Source organism: Castor canadensis, chromosome 4 (genome assembly GCF_047511655.1).
Source record: "Castor canadensis chromosome 4, mCasCan1.hap1v2, whole genome shotgun sequence".
NCBI lineage: Eukaryota > Metazoa > Chordata > Mammalia > Rodentia > Castoridae > Castor > Castor canadensis.
The window spans coordinates 174828471-174847972 of record NC_133389.1 but is presented as its reverse complement, the minus strand read 5'-3'; the positions used below and the strand labels follow the sequence as shown (position 1 = coordinate 174847972).

Genomic DNA, 19502 nt, shown 5'->3' with positions numbered 1-19502 from the left:
TAAATAAATAAATAAACTTAAGAAAGGAAAGGTGGAACCTGTCTAGAGGGAGGACTAAAAACGGAACCTGTGTGAGACACATATGGATGTCAATATCAGTAGGATTCTATAGTAGTGAGGGTTAAACAGAAGAATTAACTCAGACCATTTAGACCAGCACATCCATGAGAGGTGGTATTATTGAGAACACCGGGAAGGGGGATGGGAGAGAACTATGAGTAGGGGAAAACCATGAGTCCAGAATCAGCCCAGTTGATTCTTTATAGAGTCACCCTCCAAATTCCCCCTGGGGCAATTTCACTCACCCACCATGTAAGGAAATTCTGTATGCCCCAGGCCACATCCATGTCATGGAGAGTCTTCTGAGTTTTGCTGAAGACAATATGCAAATGATAAAGGCTTCCAGCAGGGGTTCATTCCCTCTGCTATCAGGAAAAGCAGGTCAAGATGCTTAACATCTCTCTTGCCTTTAAGGCAGCCAAGTCCACACTGAACCAGAGTTGATCCTTCGCAGGAAACTTTAGCACTATCAATTATGGCTTATTTTGTAACATTAATATGATTCAGCTTCATATTCCAAACGTCGGTAGGTTTGAAGACTTCTATTCTTGGCTCTTCCCCAGCCTTCTTTGCCTCTAACAACTTTGCTATCTGGTGTTTGAGATTCAATATGCTTGTCTTGTTCTGTTCTCTGTAACTCTGTTCCTTGAGCACCCTTTCTACTATGCGTGAAGAAATCCTGGAAAAATCTTGAAGTATTTTTTCTTGTTTTCTTTCTTTTTAACCAAAAAGTAGGACACTGAAAACCCAAAATATCTTAGAACATTTTGTTGAAATTGAGGGTGATAATGCACCATTGGATCTAAGCAAGTGATCTTTTCTTGTGAATATTTCTAATTACCACAAACTTTCCTTACAGTATGCATTAAATATCTTTTTCCAGGGTTGTAAGGATTCTTGAATTTTTAAAGTATAGTCCGACATTACAAGCTTTCCTTTCTATCTTTAGATATTTACAGAATGACTAGCCATCCTACTCCCTATCACCAGCCTTGGGGCCTCATCTCTCTCCTTTCCAGCCTGCATCTAAGAAGTCCTTTCAGATTCATAGTCTCTGCACTTCCCCCACCAGTCCTGACAGTGGCCATCTTCCTATGTCCTGTTAGACTTGTTCTGAAAATACTGCCCCGTTTTCAATTCTGCCAGCATCAGAGCAGGAAGGATATGGCTCAGATATATTTGAACTTACCTTTGGCTCAGGCACCCTTCAGAGTGAGTCTACTCATGCCTATGACCACATTTACCAGGATCACTTCCGCCTTTTGTGAAAGATTCACATCAAGGCTCCCTTCCCTCCCAGATGGGGAGCATCCAAGAGGCAGGTGCATTTCATAAAGTATGTGCCTGTCTGCAATGCATCTTGAGTGGTGCTTGCTTCTGATAGCTTCTTCCCAAGAAGAAAAGAGTCTAAGAAAGGAGAATTTCCACTTTCTTTTAATTTCCAAAGGCATGTATTAATACTCAAATGACACATGGCTATTATGTCACTCTTCCTTTGTCTAATGGCAAATTCTGTACTTTCTATACTGATACAAAACAACTGAAAATCAACCATCATCTTTGAAGCATATCATGGTTTTTCCGTGTATGTTTTTCTTATATATTGCTTCTCCTACCATTAGAGTCACATTCCCTTCACTGATTTTATAAATATGAAAGCATTATTCTGACTCTAAGTAGCCACTTACTAGTGATTAATCAGCTGTCTTCTATTTATATATTTAATTTGATTGTGCTTAAACTATTGCTGACCATTGATAAATTATACTGTATTTGCAGTTCCTGAGCATATCTGGTTTTGTAACCCTTGCATTTTATACTGTACTCAAATTTGATTTTTACAATCATGTGGATAAAGCTCTGATCAACTTTCAAAGCATTCTTCAACTGGCTGACATCTGTGTGCTATGGTACAAGTGGACCAATGTGGCCTGATACTTCTTTACCAATCCCAATCAGCTCCCAATGAGCTCTGGTTTGTCCTGTGTTATTGTACAATTCCCGTGACTACAGTGAGATACAGCGTAGCTTCCAGGGTACAGTGGCTCAAAAAAAAAAAACAAACCAGAAAAATACCTGGAACCAATTGAAACTTCACAGTCCATTTCTTGTTGCATTAGCATGAACTTTGGCCTAGGTTAGCATACAAAATCTCAATGACATACATCAGATCACTAACTTCAAAGAAAGAAGCTCCTTTATCATGAAACATTTTCACATTCTATTCAGAGAATTGCATCTTTATGTGACATTTGTCAGAGATGCCTCATAAATCAATATTTACCAAAACAAATTTAGTTAGACTAAGTACTTTTGCTAAAAAATTCTATAGATAAGGATTCTCCTGCTATAAAACTACAATCAATTTATTTATCTGTTGGCCAGTCATTGGTCTGTTAATCATGACATATGTTTATTCCTTTTCATCCTCCTCTACAGAGAGGGAGAGAATGAATTACAGATTGCTAACTTTTCTTATCCAGACTTCCCCACCAGCTGTGCCTCTCATCTGGTGTTTTCTAGGTTCTTCTTACTCCTTGATAATGAAGAATTATTTCATGCTAGATGCTAACTCGATTATCATCTAGTACTTTTCTAATAATTAGAAGATTTCCAAATCTTAGTAGGTGTCCAATATTATAATTCAAGAATATTTCTCACAAAGCCAAACAGAATTACAGCACATGTCTTATGACTTATTATTATTCATACTTTGGAATATATTTCTTCTTTTTTCTCAAAGGAGGCTAATACACAAGAACTCAGACAGTCATCCAGTAAAATTACTATTGAAAGGAAAGTGTTATCTTCATTTTTAATTAAACCTTCTAAGAAATGGAGACTAAACCACTGAGTTTTCAGCACCATTTTTTCTTCTATACAATAATTTTATTTCCAGTTTTTGTCATTGTTTCTTCTGAATAGTTCAATGTGCTTTAAATAGGCATTGAACAGTTTCCCTTAGAAATAATGTAAAGGTATTATAGCCCAGAGTGGAAAGTAAAAGACTACAAAAGTAAAGTTTGCTAATGCATAGGTTAAATTAATATGAACTTAAATGCGTAAAATTGTACAAAATCTTCTAAATTCTAGACCTGTGTGTGAATGCAGACTTTTAAGCTTTATAAAAAATTTAATTCAGCAATTAAAGACTGCTTAAGCCAATGACTAAACATTCCAAAATTATAATAAAGGAACTTTGAAGACATTTAGAGTGCTTCCTGACATTAAAAACTCTGTGGCTCCACTTACATATGGATTTATTTTTACTGAAAAATAAAGGTTCCTTTCCTAGTGCTGGGAAACTGCTTTTCCACCATGCACTCTACCAGCCATCTAAGCTCTTTGCTATCATTCAAATGCACCAACCATCCTCCTGCTTTAAACATATTTTTCTGCTGATGACCTCTTCCCAGGTGGCTCATCTTTCCCCAGATGGATATGTGTGACTGGCACTGTACTTCATTCAGATCTTGTTCAATGTTATCTTTGAGAAGCCAGACAAGATGCACTTTCCAAAATAGCATCCTGTGCTTTTCTGTTCCTTCATCTGGCTTTATTTATCTTCATGGTAATTTTCATCATCTGACATAAATATTTATCAACTATCCATTTGATTTTGGTCCTTCTGCAACAGAATAAAAACAAGAATCTGTAAGTTTTGTTGTTATTCTTATTTTGTCCACTGATTTCCCCAGTTAAATAAGGAGTGCCTAGTAAAAACAGCAAATGTTCAACAAGTAGTTGAATAAATGAAAAGAATAAATAAAAACTTATCATGAATAGCAATAAAAAACCAAACTACTAAGACATAATAACATAGATCAAATTTAAACATAGATCAAATTTCACAATGCCAAGTGAAAGAAACTGTTCACAAAAGACTACATACTATGTGACTCCATACATACAACATTCTAGAAAAAGCAAAGCTTTTGGGATAGAAATCAGATCAAATCCCAAGGGTGGAGACTTGGGACACATGTGACATTTTAACAGTTGAGAATCTGGAGGGATTTGGGTGGGGATGGTAAAGCTGTTCTACATCTTGGTTAGGCTGGTGGTTACACAGCTATGTGTATTTTTTCAAAACTCCTATAACTGTACCCAAAAATGTGTGAATTTTATAGGAGTGTGGCTTTGCTATCAAGACAATGTGAGTTGTAAGACAGTTGTCATTATATTGCTAAGCAAGTAGGTGATCATTTCTGAGTCTCTGCCTTCATGCTATTGGCTGTTTTACCTTTTCACCACTCACTGTTCAAATCCAATTGAACCCCTCACATTACAGTATTCTTGTGTAATAAAGTTTAGTTGTGTTTCATAGAAAGAAACAGAAGCTTGGAGAGTCATCCTGAATGATGTCACAGATGTCCTACCAGGCTTCTCTGCCTCCTTTTAGTTTATAGCTCTTCTTGCCCTTTGTATCCTTATTTCCAATAGGCATTCATAGAAATTTTGTTTGACATTCAAAAGGATGGCTCCTTTGGGCACTACTTCTAAATTGTTGCCAAATCATGACTCATCTTTTAAAAACTTAAGTTTTAACCCTTGAGAAAGCACATGGTCAGAGGTGCTTACTCTGGAATGACCACTCAGGTCTTGTTTAGTATCCAGAGAGCTAAGAGAATTAATGTCTCAAAAGTTCTGTCCATTGAAAGTTGAGTCTACCTATTTAGGGAAGGGGGAAGAAAGAACAAATCTCTGCTTTTGAAAAAGAATTCCTGCCCTGATGACATTATGCAGTTAATTTTATGCAGAAATCCCTCATGAACCATCAATGAAATACAGAAAATATATCATATTATGTGTGCAATTTCCCCCTTACAGCTTTGAGACTACTTCATCTCTTTATGCTTACGACAATTTGTTAATAAGTATTTTGATAATATAAGAAAAGGAAATGGGTATCTTATTAAACATTAAAATCTTTCTTACATTTATAAAAAATCCTTGCAAAAATATAAAACATAAATTTAGCTTTCAAATTTTATTCATATTGATTGAATCACATGCTTAAAATTTTTCTTTTGCAAACACAACCATTGGAAAGAAAAATACAAGTCTAAATTATATGAAACATAAGAGTCTCTGGTGACAAACAACAAGCAGTTTGTGAGTACCAGTAAAATGCAGGGAATTGCATGGAATACAAATTGAATAAGATACTTAAACACTCACACAATGCTCATATCTAATAGGAAGGAAAAGACACGTGCACATCCCAATATTCTGAGGTAGAAATCTTTTAATTTTAAAGACTTCATAAGAACAGAGAAATATTTTATATTGTGGCTGAGCTCAGTTTCCATTAGATCTTGATGTTTTGGGAAGAACATTGGTGAGACATTCAGAGGGTAAGAGGAATGATATGAAGAAAAAATATGTGCATCACAGAGGATATGAGGTAGAGCTCTATAGTATACCAGTAGATTATAGCAGAGGATGAACACAGGGGGAAAGTGCAATGCCTTAAACATTGGAGATTAATAAGCACTCATTAAAATGTTAGCAGATGGGAAATAAATTGTGATCCGTCTTGAGTTCTAGGTCACAGTCTCGCAGTAAGCTGATAAAGTTTGGGGCTCACCAACAGTAGTATTTCCCCTCCTCCTTGCCTTCTAGAGCCTCGCCTAGTTCTGATAGAATGTCCTCACTGGTTATAACTTGCTTGATTAATCAGATGAGACTAAGGTTTGAGGAGATAATTGCACAAAATCACTAAAAATATTAATAAAGAATAGATACTTTCATGACATATAAAATAATCAAACATGGAGAAATGGCTTAAACAATGTATGCACATATGAATAAATGAATAAAGAAAAAATCAAACATAATGTACATTTATTACTTCTAATATCTTTAAAAGATCTCTTCCTGTGAATATGACTATCACCCTTATTTCATATATGGGGCTGAAAAAGTTTAAATGACTTGTTTAGGCTTCAGAATAAATTAATAGAAAAATGGGAATTTTAATCCAGGTGTTTCCTTAAAGTCCCTGTCTCATCCTTTATTCTGGTTTCAGTGAAGAAGATGGATTTGGGATGAAAGGGGGATAGAGAAACCTGAGAGACAATTACAACATGAATAGTGAAGGCCTCCGTGATACCCAGACTTCCCTGCCCAAGTATCATTCCTATTTTAATATACTCAAGCTTCTATAATAAAATATCCTAAGCTCATTAATTTATAAACAATAGAAATTAATCTATGACAGTCCTAGAAGCTGAGAAAACCAAGATCAAGGTACCAGCAATTCAGGTTCAGGCAAGGCCCATTTCTCATAGACGGCACCAATTGTTAATGCTTTCACATTGTGGAAGGACAAAAGGACTCCTACCAGGATCTTTTATAAGGACACTAATCCTATTTATAAGGCCTTGCCTCTTGATATCAACATCTTGGGGACTGGATTTCAATATAAAAATTTCAGAGGGACACAAACACTCATATCATAGCAGTCCCCATTCCTTTAATCTCTATCTGAGCATCATAGGGATGTTTTCATACCCAGTATGATTTGCAACTAAGTAGCATTTAAACGTTCCTTTAGTTATTCTTTGGCTCCCATGCCAACACTTACGCTCCATAAATATAAAGCCCAAATCTGTATCATTTGTCATCATACTGCCCAGAGCCAGAGTACACTCTTTAAAATTCTTTCTACTATTAAGTGAATGAAAGAAAAATTAAGCTTCAGAAACTGTTTAGCAGTTGCCTCCAGTTTACTAAACACACGCCCTCCCTAATCCCCGTCTCATTTCAACACTAAATCCAAATTTAGTCTTGGCTCTCTCTCTATCAAAAGTAAGGTAACCGTAACACAGAGCAGATCTTTCTTCCTTACTCAGGACACTTACAAGATCTAAGGGAAATTGTGCCATTATTATTTCCAACGTGAAGACACAGCACGTTCATTATTAGCTCTTCATCTGAAATAAGCAAGCCTGAAACTAAAAATAGCAGATAAATTAATGAGCCATGGAGAGCCCAGTGAGTTCCTTTCTTTCCCCTAAGAAATGACCCTCTCGGCAGGGAATTTATATTCATAAAGCTTCAAAATCACTTAATTCTCAATCACCGATTTTCCCTTCACGCACTGCTTTTCTAAGCCTTTGTCAAAACCGTTAGACCAAAAGCTCTTCACAGTTTACAACTGCTGAGCATAGGAGGCTGAGTGGCTTACTGAAGCCTGCATTTTTTATTCTTCTTCCTTACTTGGCTTTTAATGTATATCAGAACAGGAGAGAGACAAGATGCATGAAAGGGGAGGGAGAAGAAAATTACATGACGCCTGGTGTAGAAAAGTGCCCTTCAGCTAAGCTAGCTTGGCTTCAATGTTTAGGACGGGCAAACTGCGGCCAAGAGCTGGGAGGTAACGCCACCACTTAACAGACAAGTCAGAATGGAATTCAAACTTCTGACCAGGGTCCTGAGAGAGGGATGGACAGCTGCACGGGCTGAGATTTGGCAGAGCCCAAAGATGAGAAATGATGAGATTTCATGAACATGCAATGGAGCACTGCAAGTGGAGGAGCTGAGGTCTGAGAACCAGACTCAAATGCTGGTTCTGCACTAATTTGATAAATTATTGGTCCCTGAGAATTAGGGCAAAGGGAGCAATATTTTTTTATGACAATTTAAGTTTCTCAGATACTTACTATGTGCCAGGAACTGGTTTAAGATCTTTACATAGATTAACTTTTAGAGTCTACCTTACAAGTAGAGAGCCTTAGTTCAGATATTATTTAAGGCCTTAGCTCAGAGAGTTCCCAATGTAGTAGTATTGGGTCAATAATTAAACAATAAAATTATTAAGTAATAACATTATTAATGGAATGTATAGGGAATGTATTTTATTTTAATTATTGATGTAATCAGATGAGCTATTTAATTATGATAAAGTTCTGAAGTTAAACAGTGAATAGATATCCTCACCATACAAAGATGCTTTCTTCAAAATATTTTTTCTTAACCATCAAAAGATTCAGGATTAGTTTTAAATTCTACTTCCTTCCTGTGCCATATCTCTTTCTTCTAGAACTAAGATGTGACTTAGGAGAGATATTGAGTCTCCTAGGGATGTGAAATAACTCACTGAGACATCTTCTAGCATTTACCATTGAGTGAGCAGATCCATAAAGCATTTGACTCTTTCTTTACTCTGTGGATAGGCTAGAACAAGGTCTTTGTATATTTTTAGTTATTACTTATTTTTTTAAATTGGTGCAAAATATAAAAACTTTAAAATAGAAGGCTAAATGCAGGAGAAATCTGAGGTATCTAGCTCTTCTCTCAGCCTCATCATCAGAGAGCCCTTCCCTCACCTGTGGGAACCTCAAAATGGCAGGTAGCAGAGGACTTTTGGTACCTCAACCTCTGCCTTTCTGTATTTCATCAGGATTATGTGTCAACCCGACCCACCATTTTTCTGAAATGCCCAAGTAAATTGTGACTGAACTCCAGGTTGACGTAGGACAAGAATAAGTCAAACACTGATGTGAAGTTGCCTTTTCCTATTGACACATTTTGTAATAACCATGATATTGTGTGCTCTGAGTATATCAGGGTGTAGACAACATCCAGGGCCTATTGTTTGTGGAGTGAGCTTTGAAATGAAGGAATGATTCTGGTTCTGAGACTTATTAAGCTGCATTATAAAGTAGGATCACCCACTATATTCATTTCGTGTCTGCAGTTTAAATCTCCTGTGCTCATGGGATACAGGCTTAATGAGTGCACTGTATTAGTCACAGGAGTTCCAAATTCTAATGATCAAAGAAAGACAAGGAGCAGAAAACCTTGTGATACCAGTTGTTTAATGGTAACCCAAATAGATTTAAAAGTATGATGTCCTTAGAGAAATTAAAACACAGATAATACTTGTCAAATAGATTAATTAAATTGTATCATTTACCTCTCAAAAAATTCTTCTCTTTAAAGAAAAATGTCACCTCAAAATTTCATTAACAGGAATCTAACTTTAAATGGAAGTCCATAAAATGCATTTTATAAAAATTAGATATACATAACTTTTCAGAAACACCGTGAATCAGATCCATTTGGAAGCATATGGAAGCCCCTCATTTGAAAGAATTCACATACAGGCCTTGGTGTATTTGAGACAAGACCCAAAGTCCAGCTCTGAACAATGTATGTAGAAACACAAAACTGTCTGAGTCTGAGCTCAGGGTCTTCATTTTCAAAACGGCCATTCCTATAAGACCTGTATCTTAAAATAATACCAACCTTATAGCATTGTAATAATGATTAAGGGAAAAAGTAATACACATCTATTACTCTATTTTTTACTATATGTTACTTTATTTTTTTTATTTTCCCAGAACATTCTAATCCTGTAGTAAATAAAAGTAGCTGTAATTATTAATACCACAAAGTACACACCCAAAATTACTCCTTAGCCTGGCATATATTTGCTAAAGAAAAATTGCTTTCAGCATCTGAAATATTTTCAATCTATTAACTTCAGGCAAAAGCATCCCATTTTCTATCTTTACAATTCCTTTCCAAATCATAGCAATGAAAACCATGTTCTGAGACTATAACCTGTTGTCTGCATGACTCAGGGTTTCACACATAGTTCCTCAGGGATCCTACCAAATGTGTTATGATCCCTGATTACAGGTGTGGAAACCAAGTCCCAAAAAGAGTTTACATAAGCTGCTTGAGCTCATCCTGCTACCAACCTCCAAGAGAGGATTTCAACCCAGTTTCACCACTAGTACCCAGGCTTGGAACCTCTAGTCTATGATGGAAATAAAAGTGAATGGCTGTGGCGGGTATGGACTGAGGTTACTCTACTTTAAGTGAAATTAATCTAAGTTCATCATTCTCAACATTTTGAACATTTTTTTGGCAGTGTTTAAGATAAAAAGAACTCAAAATTCTTTTGTACTAAAAAAAAAGTTATTAGAGACCTCATGAAGTTTTTGTTTATATGACTTATGCTCATTGATATTTACCAAATGACAAATAAAGCTAAGAAATATTTTTATTTACTGAATTTTAAAATAACAATTTAAAAACTAATGAACACATTAACATACATAACATTTTTACGTAAATTATCTATGCTTTCCAAAACGAAATAAAACCTTTTAGTGAGAAGAGTGTAAGTTCAATTAACATTTTTGCAAATCTGTGCAAAGAATGTCTGATGTAAGAGAAGACAGCTGAGTGCTCTCTGAGCTCTGCACTCATTGCTGTGCTGTCACAGGTTATGTAGCTCTGGAAATGCCACCGGATTCTCAGTCCAATGAAAGTCAAAATGACAAAACTGCCTTGGCATTTGTAGGTAAGATTCTTAAGAGTACTGAGAACTTCATAGCTAACTCAGTTTTTCCTGATGAGCCCCAGTGTGTCATCCAATCACCTGCTTGCCCACAAAGCACCTCTTTATAGTGTTCATGAAAATATGTCATCACTAGATAATAAACATGGAAGAGAAAATGCTTATGAGTAATACTATGCATCTAAAGCAAAAATGTAATAGAAAAATTTGTCAGAATTTGTTAACTCATCAGAGAAAAAAATTAATATATTTCTATCTTTACAGAATAAAAGACAATGCTTTTTTTATGCAAATGAAATGTATTTGAAGTGTCATCCTTTTTAAGTTGCATTAAACACACTGATTAAATCTGGTGTGTTGTTTCAATGAAGGTAGCAGACAAATATTAGCAGATATGTACCTTAATAAAGTAGCATACCAAGCTAACACTGGAGAGCTTAAACAGGAGAAAAATGTCATAACAACATCTGGCTGATGTTGAGAAGTACTAGACACAAATTAGACATCAAATCATTTGGCTATTTATAAGATTGTATCTGCAAAAAGGTTTTGGCTCTGAAATACGCTTTTAATTCTGCCTTTAAAGTCCAAACTCCAAAGCAAGACATTTTGAAGTCTTATTTGGCTTTGTTAACTCATGCATGCAATGCCTTTTTGTTTTACCATGTTATTTCTGAATGGAAAATTGTTATTTTAGTGTAGTTGAGTTACTCCTAATAATTTTAATAACTTTCATAATTTTAACAACTTCCTAGAGGTCCTAGAAGAATTGTGCCTCTTTTCACATCTATGTTAGCAGAGTTGACCAACTGAAGAATCAATATTGCACGAAAAAAGAAAGCATGATATTTTAAAAGTATAAAATAGTCATAAATTGTGAAGGAATACTGACATTAAATGAAATCTTAGCCCCATTGCCAAAGGGGCCATACTCCCAACAATCATTTCATTGTCAATTATTTAAGTCACACATACACTAACCTTTTCAGGTGTTGGATTTTCCCAGAGAGAGAATATTAGTTTAACATCAGTGTCTTCCTCTCAAGTCAATGTGAGTTGGAACACTTTACAGTTTCTGGAGATGCTGTTATCTGGAGATGCTCTGAGGAAAATAAAATACACCTATAGTATTTTTGGAAGAAAGATGTCATTTAATTAAAAATACCTGCAGAATAAACACTAAAAAGGTTGTCTGGGTTCCCCCAGGTTCTTCGCAGCAATAGCTTACTGGAGTCCACAGACTACTGGCTGCAGAATCAGCGGACACTATGCCAGATTGGTTTTGTTGAAGACAAGTCTGAAAACTGTGCTTCTGTAAGTATACAGATGCTTGGGAGATTGTCTGATAAAGCAAGGAAACTGGTACATGTCTCCTTGTGTAAGATAGAGATTTCATAACTTACTAAATACAAGGTTGAGAAAGTAGCATTTTGAAAATACGTGACTAGTTTGTATGCACTATTAACAAAATAACAGAGAAAGCTAATGTTTCTTTCTTCAATTTTACTCATTTCAATAGCTGAATTAATCTAATAAATTTTTTGAAAAATAAAAATAAAAGTTTATATTTTCAAAAATGACCAAGAAAAATAACCAGAAATAGAATTGTAGTATACGTTGAAAAAAAATTTAAATATCAACAACTCTTTTTTCAACACATAACTCCTGCTACTAGGTATTTCCAGTATTAAAATTGCTTGAAATTTTTGTACCATTCTTATGAGTTATAGCTATTATTTGAAAACACTTTCAACCTAAGAAATAAACAGGCATGAATTTTAGTAATTGTAACTGTATAATTGGAAAGGTACAAAATCTTTCTTTGCAACGGAAGATATGTTCTGATAAACAATATAATAAAATAATATAATACTTATAGCTCAGAATGCAAATATATTGTTGATGTAAAAATTATCTTTCCTGTATGTTTTACAAAGCTGCATGTTTCATTTGGATTAAAATCACCTAACTTTATGGGGTCATGATTATAGAGTGTTTTGAAGAGGAGAGAAATGTAATATATTCCTGCTGACTAAATTGAGAGCATCAGCTCTAAGCTATTCCTGGCAGTAAGTTGTATGCCAGCATTTCTGCTGAAAAAAAAAAAGAAATGAAAGCAAGCTGAAAATGGGGTGAGGAGGCTGTTTTTGTATATTGAGAAGACCAGAGCTGGCAGACAGAGGATGTAAAACATTTCACATGGCAGTCTCATAGCACAAGAAACTCAGAGTCCACTCAACACTCTTAAATGAATCTCTTTCTTTAGGCAAATGATTGTGCTTCTGTAACGTTTAGTTATTTTTTATTCTTTGCCCAGCAAAGTACTCACTGGCTAAAAGTCTTTGGGGAAAAAAAGCAGGATTAAGTGACAAGTAGTTTAATATTAATACCTTCTTTGCAAATTCAGTTCTGAAGCAAGTTGGAAAACTCAGGCATTTGCAATGTGGACAGCAAGACACACAACTACAAATTATATTTAAAAAAAGAAATGGAGAGTAAAAGTTAACAATAGTCATACTTTGGTCAAAGTTGTCATCCAAAAAGCTCCTATATTAGAAAATCTTCCACTTGGAGGTCACATGAAAGCTGGGACACTAAAAATGGTATAGTGAAGGGCAAGGAGGTTTTCTCTAAACTTCCTGTTTGGGTATCTGGATTGCAGGTCTACAATTAAAAATGCTAATCTTTATGGCCCATTTAAGTATTACCATTGCCTTTTCCTATATGCAAAATACCTTTTTTCCCATCCCTCACCAACCCCAATATACTCAATCCCAATGGATTCAGAACTATATGACTTCTTTTTTATTCTTTTTGGTGTCAGATGACATCAGTGAGGTTGAACTGATTCATCCTGCCATTATGACCCTTCCTACTCTTTTTGAAAGGGGAAAAACCTAAACACAAGTAAAAAACATTTTGGGTTATTTGTTACCTCCCTCTATGAATAATTTGTAGTCATTGAATCTGACACAAACATTAAAAATTATCCATGACTCTATGCTTAAAAAAATTCTAGGAGCCCTGTGGAAAGTTAACCCTAATCTCTCCAAAGTACCCTGTAGTCACTTTTTCATAATTTCCTAATTTCTCTTTATGGCTTAAGGAAGATTTCTACAGTAGCAAGAAGAATCTTAAGAGTTCAGAGTCACAGATTGCTGAGGAGGACCTATTATCAACAGGAGAAATATAGGAAAACAGTGATGAGAAACCAAGGTTATATGAGCAAGTAGCCTACAGGGAAGGAGAGCATGTGAGGGAGTGCTCAGCCCCCATCCCTAGGAGCTTATTCCCTCCAATTCATGTAGTACTGAACTCCAACAGAAGCTCAAGTAGGTTCTATTTCTTTCTTTTTGACATATTTTCAGTGGTTTTAATACCCAACCTCCTTCAATAAGTCCAGAAGTATCTACCTCAGATGTTTGCTTCTTAATCCAGCTCAAAAACAGATAAAACAAAGCATCTGTCAGTGATATGCATCAACTTACCTACAGTCTGTCTGTGGGATGGCCACAGTCTTGTCTGTGGGATGGCCCCAGTCTGTGCAGCGGTTTCCTCACCTCCTCAGGAAATCCAAGCATCCCCGTGGAAAACTTTGATTCTTAGTCAAAAGAAATTTCCAAAAACATCACTAAGTCTCCATAAGCCAGGGAATTAGAAGAATCACTTTATTGTGAAGCATAATCATTAAGAATTATGTGTCCTTTATAAACCAAATTGAGCACTTGGAAATAAAGGTTCACAATATAGTTGTATATAAAATGCGGGTTATAAAATACGTAGGATGGCCAAGTTAAAAAATTGAATATACAATATGAAGATCATAGTTAATAATAGCATGTCGCATTCAGGAATTTGATAAATGAACAGATTATAGCTGCTCTTGGCGGGAATGAATTACTAGATGAGATTGTGAATATGCTAATTTGTTAACTCATACTAACCATTTAAACATCTATATGTATCTTATAACATGTTGTATACCTTAAATATATATATAATAAAATTTATTAAAAAATGAGCACTTGAGAATAAAAAGAAAAATGTGCTTATATATATATAATCCATATATATATAATCCATATATATATATATATATAAAAGGATTGGATGAAGGAAAGAGAGCAATCAGGAATAACTCCATTGACTTTGACTTGTGCTCCTCAGTGAGTGCTGGTGTTCTTTCCTGTGATAGGGAAGGCTGAGGGAGGGAGGAATGGGCTGGAGTTAAGAAAGAGAGGGAAGGTGCCTATTGTTTGTTAATCAGCCAAGTAGAGGAGTCAAGTAGGTAGATGGGTGTACAAGTTGGAGTTGTTAGCAAGATCAAGACTAGAAGTGGATATTTGAGTATCTTCAACCCTCAGAGAAGATATCCACCAGCCAGGCGAGTGTGTAGACAAGAAAGGAGGCTTGCACTGAGCTCTGAGGTTCTCTGAAAGAAAGTGCCTGGCCAATTTTCTGCATGTCTCAGAGTCTTGAAAGTAGCAAGAGATTGTTATTTTAGCATGTAAGCCTGAGTTTCAAATACAAAACAAAGTGTTTTACAAAATCTTAACATTTTGCCACTAAAGATATGGTTGAATGAATAAATCAAGGTGTACTTTAAAAATCTGAGTGTTTATACCATTTCTCAAATATTTTTAATTCATTTTGACAGAAGGATACATTATTAAAATAGTTCAGAATAGTTTCTAGTTTCAAATGCTCAACACTTCCTGCTATTATAGCAATTTTCCTCTGAGGTTTTATCTAGAAAAACCAGCAATAGTAAATAATTATTCTTATTAAATACCTTTAAACTTGAAGAGTATTGACTACATAATTTTCTGCTTCCTTTTAAAAGAATTATTTGTTTGGACTAGCCTGTCTTTCCTAATTAGTTCTTCTAAAACACCACAAAAAATTAGTTATAAATTTGGGGATTTTTTTTAGCTTATATTCTCAAGGTCAAAAAATAGGAGAAGAAATAGAGATATTTGCCTGGCTAGTAACCATCAAAGGAGATCTGTTTTTTAGTTAATTAATACTCTCTAGAGTGTTAAATCTCTTTTGTAAGAATGATACAAGTTTTCTGTAGTGGTTTATTAGGAAATGACAAAATGCCAAAAACAGGTGCAGAATTTCTGACCTTCCACATTAGTCATTATGCTTTCTTATAGACCAGAAACAGCCTACATTTTATGTCATTGATGGCAGTTGGCATCAATGTAATGTTGGTGTAATTTATCTGGATTATCTGGAAGCACTGAATACATTTTCCAGAAGTATCTGACATGGCTGAGTGGGGTGAGGGAAAGTTTGCAAAGTCTGCCCTTGGCCAAGTTATGCCTTAGACTTGATTTAATACAATTAATAAGTAGACAGCTTAAGTCAGCCTAAGTCAGCAGTTAACTAGAACAATTTTACTAGGCACCCACCAGTGAAATCTTTTTTTTTTTTTCTGGCCAAGAGATTCTTTATTGCTGGGTGGGAGAGGGAGAGAGCAGAGAGAGCCAAGAGAGTGAGGGAGAGAGGGGCAGGGGCTTAAATACCTGTCAGTGGGACTTAGCATGATCTGGTTGGTTAGGATCTTATGGTTCATGCTGATTGGAGGTTGGGGCAGAAGGAGGGTTCAAGCTAGACTTGAGGCTGGACTGTGACCCTGGGAGGCAGGACCGTGACCCTGGAAAACAGGAGCTTAAGGGTGCAGTAAGAACTGAAACCTATCGGCGCCATTATTGCCAACATTCCTCCCTTTTTTGTTTGTTAAGGAAGGGGGGCGTTGTGTTCGCTCTGGCTTCTTCAAGCTGGCAAGGGGCAGTGCAGGGGAAAGGAGGGTTAGTTGGCAAACAATGTTGGAGTGGTGCGCCCCATCCCACCAGTGAAATCTTAAACAGCCTTGGCTTTATTGAAATATTGGGTTGGATAATTCTTGGCTGTGAGGGGAACAGTTCTGGACACTGTGGGATGTTTAATAGCAATCTTGGTCTTTACCCATTGCATGCCACTACTCCCCCTCCAAATGATGACAAACAAAATTTCCCCATACGTTGCCAATACTTCCTGAAGGTAGCAGAGAGGATAGGAAGGGAGAAAAGTCACACAAAATCACAATCAGTTGGGAACTACTGCTCTTAATTTTCTCAGTCTTTAACTTCTGGTTGCCAATGAGGTGACCCAACCTAAGCCACATTAGGTTGAATATCACATTCATTTCTTCAAATTAATTCCTGAAAAACGAACTATAATTTCCTGCACTTCTTACTTTACTTGGAAATGACAGCTGTTTTCTCAAGCACTTCAGTATCATGTTCCTTAATAATCCTTTGGTCTGAAAAGACCACAAATAGTTATCATTGCTTTTTTTTCAAATGGTCATTTTTTCCAGTGGAGTTTCAAACCAAGCTGTGTGTCACCTCACCATCGTCATGGAAGAGATATGTAGACTCCACTTCTCTCTGATTATTCTAATCTACCTGTTGCTCTCATCTAAGGCTATCTGTACCAAGAAGAAGGACTGAAAGGGAAAGGTTCAAGGTGCAGGTCTTTAAATCAAGATCAATTACTTTATTGCAGTTGCCTTTGCCCCCAAACAGAATTCAGTCCAATTTCTAGGTTAAGATAGACTACGTTTATTTGTAATTTATTTTCTGACTTACCAGGCATGATGCAATTACATAATGGTAATTTGAAAACAATAAGAAGAAAAACCTTAATTTTACAATTTAGTAGATAAACTATTGGCAGTCAAACATTTTCCTGCCACTTTCCTGCACAAGCTGGTATGAGCAACCATGAAGACTCACCTTGTGTCCAAACAGGTGTGAGCCCTGGATTAAAGATCTCCAATTTTTCAAGAGAAGTCAGAAATCTAGTTTTTTGATTTGTTTTACTGTTGATATTAGGGCTACTAATCAAAATGTTAAACAGGCCTATAATTTGCACCAATATTGTGTTAAGTAAAACAGAGCATATCTGTGAGTTAGAATCAGCTGGTGGGACTCCAGTTTCTCAAATTTGTCATTCCATCATTTGTGCAACTAGCCTCACTCATTACCTGCAAATTTCAATGTGCAATTGAATTTAGGATCCTTGTCACTAGATAATCCCACTAAAGATTTCAGATTTCCAGCTAACTCCCAGAGGATGATATGGAAAGCTGTCTTACCTAACCTAAAAAAGAAAGATCAATGGACATGAATCATCCTGAACTATTTCATGCATGATATATATATACACATACATATTCATATATACATATCTTTGCACATGTGTATGTATGTTTCTGTTGAAACTAATGTTCTGGTAAGTAAACAACTCATTTCATGAAAACTAAACCAAGGAAAAAGTGATCCAAAAGATAAGAATTGATCCAGTAAGTGCATTCAAACCCAGGTATGTGATTCAAGACCCTCTACATCCATCCTGTCAAAACTTGCCTCCTGATCAGCCCTCTCTCCCTGTATTGTCCTTACTCTGGTTTCATCAGAATACATGCTAGTCCTCAAACATCTATGTTTCTTTGTCTATAAGATTTTTTGTGGCCTAGACTACCATAGTACCTACTTGCCACCTCATAAATTCTTATTGACCTTTTTAATCCAACTCTGTTTGTGCAAATCAGTCATTTTAACTTCTAAGCATCACTCATTGAGAGTAAAAAAGTATCACATTCATTTTTTCAGATTAAGTCCTGAAAAACATACTATAATTTCCTACACTCCTTACTTTACATGACAGCTGGTTTCTTGATCACTTGAATATCATGTTCCTTCATAACCATTTTGTCTGAAAAGACCATAAATAGTTATCATTACATTTTTTTAAATAGTCATCATTCTTAATTAAAAATTATTGACCACTGTATTCTTACATTCTTGTGTCTATTTCTCCTCTATCCTTATAAATATTTGTGTTTCTACAACTTCTTTTGAAAAGCAAATAATGAAACACACAAAACCACTTTCTTTCTCCCTGTCTCCCTACCAAATCATACATTCTTATGCCCCTCCTTTGGAGCATCAAACTTAAAAGCCATTAAAAAGCATTCTGTCTTTACTAGCTGACTCACCTTTCTCACTATTTTGCTGAAATTGCTCTTATAAGTATCAGCAAGTCACTGACATGATTTCACTGCTTTCCTTACTTAGCTGCTCGTAGAAGTAACTGAATTACTCCTGTTCTCAGCCTCTGAACAGGAGTTCAAAGCTATTTTCTGCATTGCTTCAAGCTCACCGTCCTACCTTCTAATTCTTTTCCAGTCTTTGAAATCATGGCTGTTTTATCATTATCCTAGACTTATTCCTCCTGCAACCTGTCACTTTGATGTGGTATCTCCCAAATTTCTTTCAGAAAGTCTGCCCTCTTCTTGCTTGTTGCTATCATGGGGGTTACTTCATCCACACCTCATGGCTCCTACCATGTCATATGTGGATATATGCCACCTCTAGTTTGTAGACTTACTTCCAAGTGCCTATTAGACTTATCCACATGAGCACCTCAAAACACCCCAGATTTAACACAGCTGAAAGCGAATATTCAAAAATATGTCTTATCTTCAAAATTTTTCATTTTAATTGATAGTTTTATAATCTACTCATTCTGCCAAGCTATAATTCTTAAAGTCACATCCTCTTGTTTTTCTCCCTTACTCTTCTTAAGTTAGTTATCAAAGCCCTTTTGATTTTTAAATTCTGCATATGCTCTTTCAGCCCCTCTGTCACTATTTTATTGCCTAAAGTCCCACATGTCTATTCCAGAGATTTAATCTGCAAAAATCAAGAGCATGCAGAAAAAAAGCAAAAGTAAAAGAGGCACCACTTTAGAAACCACTGGTGTCTTTTCACCCTAAAATATTTTGCATACCTAATTCTTACATTTATTTTAAGTTCCCATTGGTACAAATGACTGTACTCCCGGTCTCCCACTGCCACCCCCACTTCATATAACTCCTCTAGAGGCTGCTGAGTCAGTTCAGTATCTAACTCAAGACCAGGGCTCTTGTTTTTAATTGAACTAGCTATTAATTCTGAAGGAGCTGATTCATCATCTTTATCCTAATTTTGAAAGTGCCATGCAAAAATGCCAGGCTAATGAAAAAGACACCTTGACACTGGTACACTTTGACATTAGAAACATACTCACA

General features: G+C 35.8%; 1 protein-coding gene across 9 annotated transcripts in view; it reads left to right on the top strand.

Moving 5' to 3' along the window:
• The window catches only part of Sphkap (SPHK1 interactor, AKAP domain containing), a 157327-nt gene that overhangs the window by 43211 nt on the left and 94614 nt on the right, over window positions 1-19502 (top strand). For all 9 annotated transcript variants that reach the window (XM_074071909.1, XM_074071912.1, XM_074071908.1 and 6 more), the window contains one exon: window positions 11585-11692. In XM_074071909.1, the coding sequence (XP_073928010.1) occupies window positions 11585-11692 (108 nt within the window). The remainder of the gene's footprint in view (window positions 1-11584; window positions 11693-19502) is intronic.